This window comes from Halyomorpha halys, unplaced genomic scaffold, assembly GCF_000696795.3.
Source record: "Halyomorpha halys isolate HHAL.00 unplaced genomic scaffold, Hhal_1.1 Scaffold306.1, whole genome shotgun sequence".
NCBI classification, from domain to species: Eukaryota; Metazoa; Arthropoda; class Insecta; order Hemiptera; family Pentatomidae; genus Halyomorpha; species Halyomorpha halys.
The window spans coordinates 384,756-401,764 of record NW_027106917.1 but is presented as its reverse complement, the minus strand read 5'-3'; the positions used below and the strand labels follow the sequence as shown (position 1 = coordinate 401,764).

The 17,009-nt window shown below is 28.7% G+C and overlaps 2 protein-coding genes across 2 annotated transcripts in view; both read left to right on the top strand.

The window, feature by feature from the left end:
* LOC106681063 (uncharacterized) overlaps nt 1-8,999 on the top strand; it is a 20,066-nt gene extending 11,067 nt beyond the window's left edge. Inside the window, exons 5-7 of the mRNA XM_014421194.2 lie at nt 1,803-1,885; nt 2,934-3,087; nt 6,803-8,999. Coding sequence (XP_014276680.1) covers nt 1,803-1,885; nt 2,934-3,087; nt 6,803-6,957 — 392 coding nt within the window. The 3' untranslated portion in view covers nt 6,958-8,999. The remainder of the gene's footprint in view (nt 1-1,802; nt 1,886-2,933; nt 3,088-6,802) is intronic.
* A 2,321-nt stretch (nt 9,000-11,320) lies between these two features.
* GluProRS (Glutamyl-prolyl-tRNA synthetase) lies at nt 11,321-16,987 on the top strand. Its single transcript, XM_014421176.3, has one exon. The coding sequence runs from the start codon at nt 11,435-11,437 to the stop codon at nt 16,325-16,327; it is 4,893 nt and encodes a 1,630-aa protein (XP_014276662.1). The 5' UTR covers nt 11,321-11,434; the 3' UTR covers nt 16,328-16,987.
* The last annotated feature ends 22 nt before the right edge of the window (nt 16,988-17,009 follow it).

Here is a 17,009-nt window from a genome sequence, read left to right as displayed (position 1 = left end):
GAGATAAAATAAACGTCATGAAAGAATAATAAAAATAAAAATAAATAATAATAATGAAATAAAATGACAATAAATGAGCAGAGAGCCATATAGGACAACATACCTGTCCAAATGAATAAGTTGAACAGACAGAAATATAAAAGCGGAAGCGCACAGGAGTGGGGAGGAAGTAACGGTAGAGAAAGTAACGGTTTTAGCCCTGATGAAGCCCTGCAAAGTGGGGCGAAACGTTGGAAAATAAAATAGTTGTAAACTATTTTTGTTTCACTTATGACCACAACCCTGACCATCTTCCTATATATTGGAGCATTAAGTGCTTCAAACCATTAGAGACGAGTCGTTCATAGCACTTACACACTTCATCAGGATTTACAACATGAGTAATATTCCCATTGTACAATTCCAGGCAGTTATTACTCAAAATTCTCAATTGACTTACTGTCCATAGCTTTACAAATTTTAGGTGAATTTTCCGATTCCAGGGAATTGCAACTAAATATATGAGTTATAATTTGAATAAAAGACACAGATAAGCTCAAATTATTTGTATAAAATCATGTCACTACCTACAGAATAAGATCTTAAATTGTTATTTCTATATTGTTATAATTTTAAAAATTATTTAAAATAAAATAAAAAGAATTTTGATAGTTATATAAAACTTATTTCAAATATAAGAGATAACTTGGGTTCAAGTTAAGAACTTTACTACTTAATGGATAATTGAATTTTATTATATAAAAAGACTCTTAATCTCAGGGCGTGTTGTTGCTAGACAATCAGAATACAGACACTTACTATAATTACAATTAATTTAATTAAAATCTATTTTACACATGTATCTATTGTTATGCATACAAAACTAACCAAGTTCACAATCTTCCTTTGATTATCCTTGGTGTCTTCTTTTTTCTTATTGTTCTGTCCTAGCGTCCAAAATGGCTTCCTTCTTGACATAAATTGATGAGGACCTCCTCATCCTGAAGACATTCTTTCTCCTACCCGTCCACACAACGAAATGAATCTCAAAAACTAAAACTTGCCTCGAAGTTCCATGTAAACATCGATTGTCGCTCAACAGTTAGGGATTTTTCCAAATGATTTCTTTTCTGGATATTATTCATTTGCACTATTTCTTGATTTCTATTTTTCCTTTAATTTACTGTATTTTCAATTATGATGGGAAGAGTTAAAATAGTTTTTATGATATTTGAATCTGCTCAACATGGCCTTGATTCAACGGACTTGACTGAAGAATACGTACCGCCATCTTGGTTTTGTTTTGAATCACGAAGTTATTATAGACAATGAAAATTGGTTAGCTTGCTTTTTGGATAAACAAAACAAATGAATATTAAAATGATACATAAAATAAAACATATCAAAAAACCTCTATACATCAAAATATACTATTTACTAAAAAAGAGCATATTACAATATGTAACTCAAAACCTCAAAATTAGATCCATATACCTGTCTTCTAAATAAAATGTGTATCTTTTGTCTCTTTGTATTTTATATCATTAAAAAAACAGCCTTTTTTTGGTTATTTTTAATTATGAGAAATGCTAATTAAAGGCTCAGCTTATTGTTATTAATTAATTTAATTTATTATTCTGTTTGTATCTTTCTCTTTATTTTTAAATTAAAGTGATATTAATTGCTATTAAGTTTTATAATAAATGGTTGGTGTACCTCAGTAAGTGAAGCATCAAATTCGAAATTCCCAAATAAGAGTTATTAATTTATGTTAATTATTTATGATAAAATAATTTTATTATTTCCTTTTATTTTTTTTTCAGCTCTTACTTCAAGTTACTTTAACGAAATGGTGTTTTTAATTCAAGTAGTTTTTGCAGTTTCACTAGTAATAGGAATTTTCAAAGTAAGTAAACAAGTAACTTTAAATACATTATATAATAAATACATATATTTTTATATTCTTTTAAATATTTTAGCAAATTAGCTTCTATCTTCACTCTTTAATTGAGGCGTTCGATCGTAGAACATGGTAACTGCAAAATTGAAAACTTTTATGTAAAATTGTTTCTTAATTAAAATGTTTTATCTTCAACCAGGTGTCACTATAACTCAATATCAACAGTATTCTCTTAATAAAACAAATTTCCTCGAGATTTTTTCAACAATTTCCAAATCATCCTTAAAAAAGACAGTGATGTCAAAAACTTATAAAAAAAAATTAAAAATTAAATTTGTTGAATCAATAAAAGTAATCTATGTATATCTTAAGATGTTCTCTTATTAAATTTATTAATTAACTATATTTTTATTATGTATAAGATTAAATTTAACTTTAAAGCATAAAAATTATCTTTTTTATTATTATTATTTTAAGAAATCAACCACTTCAGGAATATTATTTCCTTAATTTCCGAAATTTTTATTAGTCCTTATTGCCTTAATTTTCGAATTGAAATGTATAACTATTGAAAATTAGGAACTTGTGAAATTTTATTAAATTTTATGGTAAAGTTTTGAGTGGTTCAAAAAGTCAATAATTTTATCCACAGTCTATTTGTTATCCTGCAAAATTGAATGGAGATCTGCTGGTAATTCATACAAAGATTTGAGGGAGTCGTATGCTTGCCAATCAGTTAAGATGTGTTTTACAGTATGTCTGGCAAACAGGTGGAAAATCGCAGGCCATAAGGTAACCGTGGGTCAGGTGTGTAAAATGAAAGCATAATAAGGCGGCAGGAGGTGTACCTATGTACCAGGTCAATACCATACACCTAATAAAAAATTTTGATCTAAACAAATATATGAAAATGTCAAAATTAATAATAGAAAAGGCCGAAACATTACATAGGTGTGGAGTCTATATAGGATTATTTACCATAAAAGTAAAAAATGTATATGTACATACACTAATGTTTTTTATGACTAATATTAATATTTCTTTCTGTTTTCAGAAAAATCTTGATTTAATTTTTTCATGGATACTCCTAGAAATGACTCACATAATCTTTTCTCAAATTCTTGTAACTGTTTATTTTATGGCACTTTACAACGGCATAATGAATCATTCTGTAGTATATCTGTTTTTTGAAGAGATTACCCTTGGAGGTAAGTAAAGTCGAGATTTGGTTCTATCAAAAAATATCACATACCTCAAGGGTTATGTAGTGAAAAATATTAATATATGTCAAAAAATAAAATATATTAGAAATAGCAGTAAGAGAGACATATTTTAAATATCTCTTCTTGCTTTGACTCAGAAAAATTGTAAACATATAAAGTTTAACTATTAAGAAAAAACGGCTGTCCTGAACAGTTTTCGGGTGCATCTGTAAGATGACAATTGTTTTATAAATTAAAAAAATTATTATCTAGGTTTTTGTATAAAAATTTAAACTATTAAATATGATTATTTTTTTGACATTTCATCATTGTTTATTCAGAAGAGTAAATTCATTTTTTTAATGTAGTCTCAAGTGTGGGATATTCATTTGAGAGGTATTTCCGTTAGGAGAGGTTTCACTGTTTATTTTTATAATTAACACTTTTTTGTTTAATGCACAGATATTTTCAATATAACAGTTGTAATTAAGTGTTAAATATTCATCATATAGAGTAACTGGTCTAGACTTGATCAGTAACTATGAAAAAAAAATATGTTAATTAAATATAGATGTTTTCATTTGTTATTTCTCAAGAAGAGTAAATTCATGTGAAATTTTGTAATATAAATTTTGACTGACGTGTACTTGTCAAAAAGATATTTTTATTGACATAAACTCCAATTTTTTTCCTTTATTTTTTTTTTTGTTATAAAACACCAATGTTTTAGAGTCATCCTCCATGATCAGATTCACCTTCTATACAGTTTTTAACAACGTAATAATAAACAATAAATATAATAGCACAATTATTTTTAAAATAAAAATTAATTAAAAAATTAGTATATATTTATTACCTTGTACAAATGAATTTTACTATTTCACAAATGATAATTGTTCCCTCTGTACGTATAATTAAATATAATATATAATAAAATCTATATAATCTTATTTCATCAATTTTTAAAACAAGACAGAGAAAAATGCTTTATTGAACAAGTAATACATAAATCCTGAGGGTTGCTACAAATATAAAGAAGTCAGTCCTAGGATATATATTATTAATACTAACACTAATAATTAACAAAACATAAATACTGACATAAGTGATTAACAGTTATATATAATATTTTTTAAACTTTCTTTTATTTAATTATAATTACATATCATAATGTATTGTTTTTGTTATTTTTTAATGTTTTTTCCTTCTTCTTTTGTTCCTTTATGAACTTATCTTATTTTTTTTCCTTTTCTTCCCTTCTTCTTGTTTTTTTTTCTAACCACATATTTTTAATTCTCTCTATTCACCTCATTTTTATCTCATATTATTCTTTTCCAGGGACTGAACATAAATACGCAATGAATTCTACACATTTAATTTAAATTTATGGAATCATCAAGTCTTTGTGAAAATTTTCAAAATACCCACATAAAAATTGAAATAAAAAAAACTAAGTAGTAAATAAATATAAATTCAGAAATAATTAATGATAAAATAATAGTCATGGTAATAAAGTTACAAAAGTAATAAATAAGTGTACAAAATAGATAAATAAGTTAAAAATAGATAAATAAGTTAAAAAATTAATAAATAGGTTAAAAAAAAATTAATAAGTAATATTAAATATCCTCGGAGCTAATTTCCATACAGATGATGATGAATAATGCCCAGGGAGTCCAAAATAATAATTTCAGCCAAGATCACTATATCCCCAATGCCAACACCTAGATCTTCTAAAAAGATTTTTAAAAAACAAACCTACTTTAAGTTTATATATATAGAAAGGAACATGACGGCCATGTGGGTTGGGGCACAGGTCCCAGTGCGCTTGGTTTGGAACGGTGTGGGTTTGATTCCCATCTGGGGCAGTTAACATTCATTTTTCGGTGGTCCCAAGGAATGAATTTTGAAACCCTCACCTTGGTTAGTACGCGGCAACAACTTAGGTAACCACCAGGGATTGGCAAAAAGGACCACTAGGCCCACTTGCCAGACTTGTTCCCACCACCAAATACCAGTACCAGTACCAGTATATATAGAGAAAAATAATTAATATTGTAATAATTTTAAAAAATATAAAATTAAAATAAAAAGAATCTGAATAGTTTTATAAACTTCTTCAAATATAAAAGATAACTTGGGTTCAAATTAAGAACTTTACTCTTAAATGGATAATATAATTTTATTATATAAAAAGAAAGACTCTTAATCTATTATATAAAAAGAGAGAGAGAGAGACTCTTAATCTCAGGGCGTGTTGTTACTAGACAATCAGAACACTAACACTTTTACTATTAACTTAAATTAATTAATATCTATTTTACAATGAATTCAAATTTAGTTATAACCAAACTAACCAAGCTCACGGTCTTCCTTTTGAGATCCTTGATGTTTTTTTCTTCCTATTGTTTGGCGTCCAAGATGGCTTCTTTCTTCATGCTGGACAGAAATTGATGAAGCTACATCCTCTCTCCTTGAAGCCCCAGACCAAAGAGACTCTTCCCTTACCAAACAAAACCTGCCTTGAGGTTACATGTTAACATCCATTGTCCCACAACAGTTAGGGATTTTTCCAAATGATTTACTTTCTGAATATTATTCATTAGCATTATTTCTTGATTTCTATTTTTCCTTTAATTTCCTATATTTTCAATTATGAGGGGATGAGTTAAAATAGTTTTTATGATATCTGACTCTGCTCAATGTGGCCTTGCCAACATACCGCCATCTTGTTTTTTTGTATCACGAAGTTATTATAAACAATGAAACTTGGTTAGTTTGCTTTTTGGATAAACAAAGCAATGAATATTAAAATGATACATAAAATAAAACATATTAAAACCATTTATACATCAAAATATACTATTTACTAAAAAAGAGCATATTACAATATATATAAAAGTGAGTTGTTCGAATTTTTGTCCACGATAAACTTTTGAAATACTGGACCGATTTACATGCTTTTTTTTTCCAAATGTTCCCTGGTTTCCTATAGGAAGGTTTAAAGCTACTGAAATTCCCTATTTCTCCAGTAGGAAAAAGTTACGAACAAAATTAAACATTTTAATATCATAGCTCTGAAAGTATACAGGTTTTTCACAGTAATTATATACCAATCAATTTATTTATTTCTGAAGAATAAGGAAAAAATATTATTAATTTCTTTAAACGATTTTATATTCACAAAAAAAACAAAAAAAAAAATCAAATCATATTCGTTTGACTGCAGATGTTTTTGGATTGCAGATGAAATCCGCAACAAATAAAAAAAAAAAATCATCCATTGAAATTAGACTGTTATTAGCAAAGACAGGACATGTTTAACTTTTCAATCACATATTTGGAAATCTGGGATTTTGGCTATATATCCCCAACAATTCTAGTGGCTGATTTGAAAGATCATTTAATGCCTTTTTAGTTCTTTATTAGAGCAATAGTATCAATTGACAATATTTTTTAACTTTTCTAAAATGTTAATAAAAAAATGTTATGGAAACTACATATCACTCATGATTTATTTCACAAAATATAATCTATCCGATACAGGAGTTTAGAATATAACATGAGAAAATACATGTTTCACATATTGATTAATTCAAACTCAGGCCATTAATATAATGATTCCTACATAATTGGAAATATATAAGATACAAATTAATAATTATATTTTAATTTATTGTATCTAAGACTTCTGTAAAATTTTTTTTTTTTCCTTTTTTAGTACTAGAAGCATACTTTATCGTGGTGGTAAACAGCTATATGAAAGAGCTAACTCAGGTGAATGAAGAAAACGATGAAGTAATGTCTCCCATAGTGATAAATTCTTCATCAGTTGACCTGCGGTACCCTGAAGACACCAATAACTATGTCCATTAATGTACAAATATGTGATTTCTTAAATTTAACTATAATCTGAGATTAAAATAATTACTCTGGAGTATGATATCCAGGAGTAGATATATAGTATGTATATTTGTTATCAAAAGATAAAGAAGTATTTTGAGCAATGGATAATTTTTGTTTTAGAATTAAGAGGTAGTTGTTATAATTGAATAGTTTAACCCTAGAATAGTATCTTTATTCTACATTAATGGTATTGATGAGTGTATTTTACTCACGTATAAGAAAAAAACTTGTTTACAGCATGAAATCAACATCTAGGATATTTTTTTAACTGTAAGCATATTTAAAAATTGTTTCAATAATAAATATATAGACAGATGTTAGAAAAACATCTTTGTATTGCCACTTACAAAATGTTTTTCATTCCAATTTAATAGATGAGAAACTTTAGTCTTTTTAGTTGGAAAGCTTAGGTAAAAAAGTAATAAAATATTACAATTAAATAGATGAATTCATATATGTATATTATTATTATAGTAACTAAATCATATAAAAAATCTCAATAATAAATAATTAGAATTAGATTATCCATGGAGGTAATTCCCTTCTAGTCCGACTATTCATTATCAAATTGTTTTGACTTAAGGATTCAAAGAGAAATACAAGCCAACATCTTTTTACATATCAGAGTAATTTAATGAGAGCTAAATATTACCCAAGATCAAAAAAGTGATTTAGTACTGAGAATAAGTATCTATATGGGTTAATAAGACCGTATGGGTTGATTTGAATAGTTGAATAAAAACACAGAACTTACATTATACTTTTAACAGAACTTTAACCCAAATTATAAATCTAAATATTCAAAATAAAATTAAGCTTGATACAAAAAAAAGGAATCTGAATTTAGTTCAACTAAAATTTTATGTTTCTGTTCTAAATTTTTGAATGAATTTTCCGTTGGAATAAATAGTTAATATTGTCTTTGTTTCATATTGTGGACTTACTTGACTTGTGATTGCTTATTTCCTCGATTTTTTCTCGTAATTTAATTTTTTTTCATATTAAAATTTTTAATTTACTATAATATTCTTTGATTAGACTTAATTATAGAATTATATTTAATGTTTTTTTACTTCAGCCATTTATGACTAGAAATACAAATGTTATATTTTTTTTATATTATTATTATTATATTATACAAATGTAATTTTTAGATGGCGCCTACAGATTTAAATAGGATAATCCAAAATTCATTTGATAGTTTACTACTTCCTAATCAAAAGTTTACTAGGAATGTATAAAGTCATGCAGATAAAATTTTGGATTAAATAAAATAAAAAGAGTTCTTTCTTAGCCAAAGCTAACTTCCTACGAGTAATTACTCTATGCATAGCCAAATTAAAAAAATTCTTCTTTTGTCTTGAGATTGCGATATTTTCTCCACTTCAAAAAAACTTTTTTAAAATCAGACAACATATAGCTAATGTTAGATTATTTGATTATCTAATTTTTAATGATATCAGGAATAATTTGAAACAAAATAACACCTCTATATGATGAAAACTAAATTTTTTAATTTTTTTTGTTTCTTTTTTAATAGTAGAGGTGTTAACTGTTGAGTAGTTTCATGCTCTACCAAGGATATAAATGTAACCTTCTCGGAATGAAAATAATACCATATGCTGAATTTTACTTTTTCACTTGAATAATATCACTTATAGCTGTTCCCATTATAAAAAAAAAATATTAGTGCATGTACTTTGTAATTTTTACACTTGTATTAATTTACTAATGATATTATCTTCAGTATGAAACAGGGCCCAGAAGGATAAATTAAAAATAAAAATATAGGAAATTAAATTATTTTTAAAAACACTAAAATATCTCTGTATAGTCTTATTATATTTTGATTTATTTTCTCCTCTTTCTGTTCAACTTTTTATTTTTATTGAATTTGTTTTTGTACATTCTTTACTTTACTTAATTCAGGTATGTTATAATACCATTTGAAGTATAATTAATCATCAATAAAAATGGATAAATCATTAAGTAATAAATAAACTGTTATTTCACTATCTTATCTATATCAACCTTAAAATTGATATTTCATATGATACAACCAGGTACTTCCAAATTAATGAAAGGTATTAGGTACCCAGTATAATAGAGAATATTTAAACACATGTGTAAATATTTACATATTTAATCTTAAATTTACATGTTATTTCAAAAACATTAACAAGCACTAACAGGATGAACTACTACAAAATATAAATTCAAAATTAAGTGATTAAATTTGATGTCAAGAATATGCCCCTACTTCATTTTTTTTATTTAAAATTTACAATTTTTAATATAACAAAAAATTAATTAATTTAATTATACAGTTGTCTTCAAATCATTACTTTTACTTTTATAATATTTTATACAAATATTTGAAACATCTATATTTTCACTAATGCATTTTACATGAAAGTTCTACCACCTCCTTCCATTAAATCATTACAAGCAACTGAGTTTACTAAAAACTAACTTGTTATAATTTTTTTAAAGCTTTATCATTCCAATAAACTCATTTTAAAGCTTAGATATTCCTTAAGATTATTTGAAATCTATACAAAGTTTTGGGAATTCTCAATATTAAAAAATATTATTTTATTCCTAAGTTTCATTAATAAAACCTAGGTTTACTGATTATACACTTATAAGTTTACTTTTAAATTTATTAAAAAAAAATTGAAACAATTATTATAATACATGTATCATTTTGTTTTTAAAACTACTTATTCTACCAAACAAGAATTAAATATGTGGAAAAAAAGTCAGTTATATAATAGATCCTTGCTTAATTTAATTTAACGCATATATCAGACAAAATTTGAAATGCAGTACAAAATTTAATGAATGGGTGATATGTACATTAATATATGATAAAGTTTAATTCAATGGACCAATTTAAAACAATTCTTTAGATACCTTATTTGATTTAAGTGTGTAATTACTCCTCAAGTATTTAATTGTGAGAATAAAGTCAGTTATTTTGTTTTATGTTACCGAACTTAGTGTTATCTCAGAACTTTATTTATTTATTTTGCTTTTTTTCTTCCAGTTAAGTAGGGTCCTAATGTAACAGAATTTGGCTTTAAAACTAACCATTTGTTAATAAAGTTATATTAATTTTTTGAAAATCATTTATCATAAGAATGAATGGTAAATCATGTATTGAAATGAATATATTCATATAATCACGTATTCACTGATTTTTCAAAAAGTATCATTGGTCCACTTTTATTTTTCAGTATTTTCTTATAATTTAGAAATTTTACAATCTAAATTATTTTTATCACACCTCAGCTCTTATGAACGAGTAATTTTTTTCTAAAAGGAATTTGGATTATTGGAAATTGATAAATAAAAGAAATATTTAATTTAATTAAGAGATATTTCTCTCAATCAAATTGCATTTCTTGAATGATAAAATCATCAAAATTTCTAGAATCCAAGAAGTTTCATTTCTAACTGGAGCCAGAGTCTCAATTTTTTTAACAATTCAGTGTCCTACAAGCCATTTCAATCACAAAAGGTAATTATTAAATATTTGTATTTATCATTACAATTAGTTCAGGATTTCCTTCATATTCATCCTAAATTAGAAAATAAATTTAACAACAAATTATTTAAATAAAAATATTTTATTTGTTTACTGAATGCACAGTGTATGTTGGTATTTATATTATTGATATCAACTTATATTTAAGTTAACAGAAACAGCAGCAATGACAATCTATGGATTCAAATGTAAAGGATGAAAATCGGGAAATAGCCTTTTATTAAATTTCACTGTAGTCTTTTTTGGTGTTTTCAAACAAAATTAAAGACCTTTCTAAGATAAACTTTGTCTGTAAAGGTGAAAAAAAGTGAAGATGACGTCGTGTGAGGTCTGTTCCAACAACCACTTCTGACTGTCCAGAGCATGCGTAGTACGGGGTTTTGCCCCTCAAAACCTGTACTGCGCATGCTTCGTACAGTTCCGAACCGTCAGAAATAGATCTTGGACTCAGACCTATGGTGATGGAACCTGTACAACAAATACGCATTATTTTTTCAATTAATTTTCCTATTTCAATATATTTATGGAACTAAGAAATGAGATAGTACTAAATGAGTTCTCATAATAATATATTGATATTAAAAACTTTTGCTAATGTAAGTGTTGCGCCCCCCCTCCTATTATATAATTTATAATAAAAGTTAATGCTAAATTCTTTACAGATCTCATCATGCTTAGTAATTTAATTATCGCCTTATTGTTTTAATATTATTTTATAATTATAACAATTCATTGACAGATAAAATAAATGCTAAACTGTTAGTATAGTAAAGGGAAGGTTACAACAGTATTCCAGATTGGAAACGTGACGTTGTTGTCTCATTTGTGGCTATTGATAAAAGTTGGCTTAAGTAGTGAAAGTCGATAACACGTAATAGTAAACGCTGAAAAGTAAATATGAAGCTAAAAGCAAATTCTAAAAAGGTACCTCTAGCACCTTTAATACTTATTAAGTACTTAGATCTAGAAGTACCTATTGAGTGGTGTGAAGAAACAAAGTTGTCTATTGAAAATGGTAAAGTATTTTCTTCAGAACCATTTGTATTTCGCTACTTCTGCAATAAAGGTACCGAAAAACAGGTTTATGGCTCTACACCACTTCAGAAATGTGAGGTTGACAGTTGGATAACGTTTTCTTTAGGTCCATTGTCTTGTGATAAGAAATACATGGAATGTATAAATTATCTGGATACGACTCTTTCTTCTGTCACTTACCTGGTTGGTAATATGTTGACTGCTGCAGATGTATCTGTCTGGTCTAAACTGGTTACTAACAAAAGTTGGAATGGTTTGGTAGATGATGGAAAGGTCCCAAAAAATGTTTACCGCTGGTTTTCACTTATTGGAAATTTACCATGCGTCAAGAGCGCAATGAATTCGCTTCCAGCTGAAGCAACTCTTTTAGAAAAAAAGGAAGATGGTGTGTTTTCATCTAGAAAAGAAGAGGGTAAGTTTGTTGAATTGCCTGGAGCTGAAACTGGAAAAGTGATAGTTAGATTCCCTCCTGAAGCCAGTGGTTATTTACACATAGGGCATGCTAAAGCAGCCTTACTGAATCAGTATTACAGAGATGCCTTTAAAGGTAAGCTCATTATGAGGTTTGATGATACCAATCCTGCTAAAGAAAAAGTCGATTTCGAAAAGGTTATTCTTGAAGATTTACAATTATTAAAAGTGGATTACGATATTTTTTCTCATACTTCAGACCACTTTGATTTAATTCTTGAAAAGTGTGAATATCTTTTAAAAAATGGTAGAGCTTATGTTGATGATACAGATCCAGAAATTATGAAACAAGAGAGGGAACAGAAATTAGATTCTAAAAACAGGAATAATACAGTTGATAAAAATATGGCCATGTGGTCAGAAATGAAAGCTGGTACGGAAAAGGGCCAAAAATGCTGTGTTAGAGCCAAAATTGATATGCAATCCTTGAATGGCTGTATGAGGGATCCCACTATTTATAGATGTAAGAATGAACCTCATCCGAAAACTGGTTCAAAATATAAAGTTTATCCTACTTATGATTTTGCCTGCCCTATTGTCGATAGTATCGAGGGTGTTACTCATTCTTTGAGAACAATGGAGTATCATGACAGAGATGAGCAGTTCTTTTGGTTTATAGATGCTTTAGGTTTGAGAAAACCATATATTTGGGAATATTCTAGGTTGAATATGACTAATACTGTACTTTCTAAGAGAAAATTAACATGGTTTGTCGAAAATGGACATGTAGATGGCTGGGATGATCCGAGGATGCCAACTGTAAGGGGTGTGCTTCGAAGGGGAATGACTGTTGAAGGCCTCAAACAATTTATAACAGCTCAGGGATCTTCTAGATCAGTAGTGGTTATGGAATGGGACAAAATTTGGGCTATTAATAAGAAGGTTATAGACCCTATTGCACCGAGATATACAGCAGTTGACGCTGTTCATAAGGTACCCGTTATTATTGAAGGTATTTCTGAGCAAGATGTTAAAGCAGCGAAGCATCCCAAAAATCCCGATGTTGGAGAGAAAACTGTCTGGCTTGCTCCTAAAGTATGGATTGATGAAGCTGATGCGATCCTTGTAAAAGAAGGTGAGAATATTACTTTAATCAACTGGGGGAACGTGACTATCAAAACAATAATAAAAAAGAATGATAAAATTGAAAAAATATTGGCTACTCCTAACTTTGAAGACAAAAATTACAAGAAGACTTTGAAATTAACTTGGTTAGCAGATACTCCTCGCGCAAAGTGTGTTGAATGCATCTGTGTGTATTATGATTTCTTGATCAGCAAACCGGTATTGGGAAAAGATGAAGATTTTAAAAAATATATTAGCCATAATACTAAAACCGAAGTAAAAATGATCGGAGATCCAGAGCTAGCTAATGTAAAAAAATCTGAAATTATTCAACTACAGAGGAAAGGATTTTTTATTTGCGATGTACCCTATTCTGAACCAAGTATTCATACTGGAAGAGAAATGCCCATTGTTTTGTTCTTTATACCTGATGGTCACACGAAAGAAATGCCTACGGTTATTCCAACTTCTTTGAAATCTAAAGAGGAAAAACCTATTATAAAATCTGAGGCCAGGGATAAGGTTGTACTTAACCAAGAAATATTAGAACAAGGAAATAAAGTTAGAAACTTAAAGCAAGGAAAGGCTGAGAAAAAGATTATTGATGAACAAGTTAAAAAATTGTTACAACTGAAAGAAGAATTTAAAACATTGACTGGTCAAGCTTGGAAACCTGATTTAGAATTAACTAAAAATGAGTCTAATATTGTAAAAAATGAGCCTAATGATTCTGTGAAATCAACAGTTGCCGAAGATCCACTATCAGTGCATAATAATATTGTTGAACAAGGTAACAAAATAAGAAATTTGAAACAGCAAAAAGTTGAAAAATCATTAGTCGATGAAGAAGTCTCCAAATTGTTAAAACTAAAAGGTACTTTTAAGTCGCTTACTGGTGTCGATTGGAAGCCTGATATTGATATAAAAAAATTTTCTAACAGTAGTGTTCCAAAGGAAAGTTCAACTGACTCAAAACAAGAAGATTTGAATAGCAAAATATCCACACTTGGTGATAAAATTCGAAGTTTGAAAAGTGAAAAAGCGGACAAAGCAATAATCGCTGACCATGTTAAAGAATTGCTCTCGCTCAAAGCCGAATATAAAACATTGGTAGGAAAAGAATGGACTCCTGCACCGAAGGCAAGTGGTGACTCCAATCCCAATTCTTCCAGTGTTACAGGAGTGCTGATTAAAATTAAAGAACAAGGAGACAAAATAAGAAAATTAAAATCAGACAAAGCATCCAAAAATATTATTGAAACAGAAGTAAAATCTTTATTAGAACTTAAAAATGAATATAAAACATTATCTGGTAAAGAATGGACCCCAGATACAATAAAAGACTTAGAGAATAAAACAGCTGATAGTGGAAAGTCTGCGAACATAAGTAATGAACCCAAATCACAAACAGACACCAGTACAATAGAATCACATATAAAAACTCAGGGAGATTTAGTTCGAAATCTGAAAACATCTGGAGGTACAAAAGAGGCTATCAATGAAGCTGTTCAAAAACTTCTCAATTTGAAGGCTGATTATAAAAATCTGACTGGCAAGGAATTTATTTCAGAAAATCAAGGACAGAACAAAAAAAGCAGCAAACCTAAGAAAGAAAAAGCTGAACCGACCAATGTGCAAAAGGGTTCTAAGAAAAAGGAGAGTTCTCCTGTTGAAAAGGAGAAGGAGAGTTCTGTAAAAAAAATAACGCGCCTTGGGATTGAATTTTCAAAACAAGACAATCTGCCCGAATGGTATTCCCAAGTTATTACAAAAGGAGAGCTTATAGAATATTATGATGTTAGTGGTTGTTATATTCTAAGACCTTGGTCGTTTGCAATTTGGGAAGCACTTAAGGAGTTCTTTGATAATGAAATCAAGAAATTAGGCGTAAAGAATTGTTATTTTCCCATTTTTGTTTCACGGTCTGTATTAGAAAAAGAAAAAGACCATATAGAAGATTTTGCCCCGGAAGTAGCTTGGGTAACCAAGTCGGGAGATAGCGACTTAGCAGAGCATATCGCCATTCGTCCAACAAGTGAAACTGTTATGTATCCTGCGTACGCCAAGTGGATTCAGTCCTACAGAGATTTACCTATCAAGCTTAATCAGTGGAATAATGTTGTTAGATGGGAGTTCAAACACCCTCAGCCCTTCTTGAGGACGAGGGAGTTTCTATGGCAAGAAGGTCATACAGCTTACGCTGATAAGAGTGAAGCTGAAAAAGAAGTTAGGCACATTCTCGATTTATATGCTAGAATTTACACTGAACTGCTTGCTATACCTGTAATGAAAGGAGTAAAAACGGCAAAAGAGAAGTTCGCAGGAGGTGAATACACTCTCACTGTTGAAGCGTATATTTCTGCCAGCGGTAGGGCAATCCAAGGAGCTACTTCCCATCATCTTGGACAAAATTTTTCCAAAATGTTCGAGATTATTTATGAAGACCCAGAAACACAAGAGAAAAAGTACGTATTTCAGAATTCATGGGGTTTCACTACAAGGACTATTGGAGTGATGATTATGGTACATGGTGATGACAAAGGATTGGTATTGCCTCCCCGAGTAGCTTCTGTTCAAGTTGTCATCGTGCCTTGTGGTATAACTGCCACCCTGTCTGAAAGTGAAAAAGAGAAACTTTTAAAAACATGCCGTAACGTTGAGGTAGAACTGAAAGAAGCAGGTGTCAAAGTAGAAGGGGATTACAGGGATAACTATTCTCCAGGGTGGAAATTCAATCATTGGGAACTTAAAGGTGTCCCAATTCGTGTCGAAGTTGGCCCTAAGGATTTACAGTCAAACCAAATTGTCGCAGTGCGTAGGGATAATGGTGCCAAAGCGACAATATCAATGTCAGGCATGGTGAATTCTATCAAAGCTCTTCTAACCAATATTCAAGACAGCCTCTTACAAAAAGCCACTAAAGAATTCAATGATAAAATAGTACTATGCAAAAATTGGAACGAATTTTGCCAATCATTAGACAACAAATGTCTTCTATTGTCTCCATTTTGTGGTGAAATTAAATGTGAAGATGAAATAAAAGAAGGAAGCACAAGAGCGGATAAAGACATCGATACGAATGCTCCGTCTATGGGAGCCAAAAGTCTTTGTATTCCTCTCGAGCAACCGAATCCTGGTATTTCTGATGAAGACAAATGTATCAATCCTAAATGTACTAATAAGCCGAAGAAATATACTCTATTTGGAAGAAGTTATTAACCATTGGATTGCAAATACGGATAAAAAGGAACTTGAAAAAATTCTGTTTCTTAGTTAAAGCAAATACTCATTATGAATATGGTTTCAAGGACTTATTTATTGTCAGAATATTTATTTGTTCATATGTAAATAGAAAAAGATTTTTTTTTTTTAATTTTTGGCAGAAAAGTTAGCAAAAAAGTTCTTCAGAATAGACTTTGATGCCTGTACCATGACTCATTTTATATTATATTAAATAGAACTTTAATGTTTGGTAGATTTTTTAAAAAATAAAATCTATTTTCCAGTAGTCAATATTGTTCATATTATATCATACAAAATCATATGTTGTATTAATTTGCTATTTATTAAATATCCTTGTTTCTTACATATTAAAATCTTGTAATTTCTTTTATGAATTATCTTAGTTTTAGCAAAATTCTAATGTTCATGTTCAGTATTAGAATTCTGAAAGTTCTCCTAAACATCTGATCCTATAAATAAAATAACAAAAATTTTGCAAAATTTGTTCACTGGTTATAAAGCAGTTGTAATTCATTATTTATTGATCATCATAGTTTAATATTATCCTTTGTAATACATAATCCATTATTGTTATTTATTTATTTTATTTTTTTATATTGTCGGAATGTTAATAAATATTTTTATATCAAAATAATAAATCTTTAATATTTTAATGGAA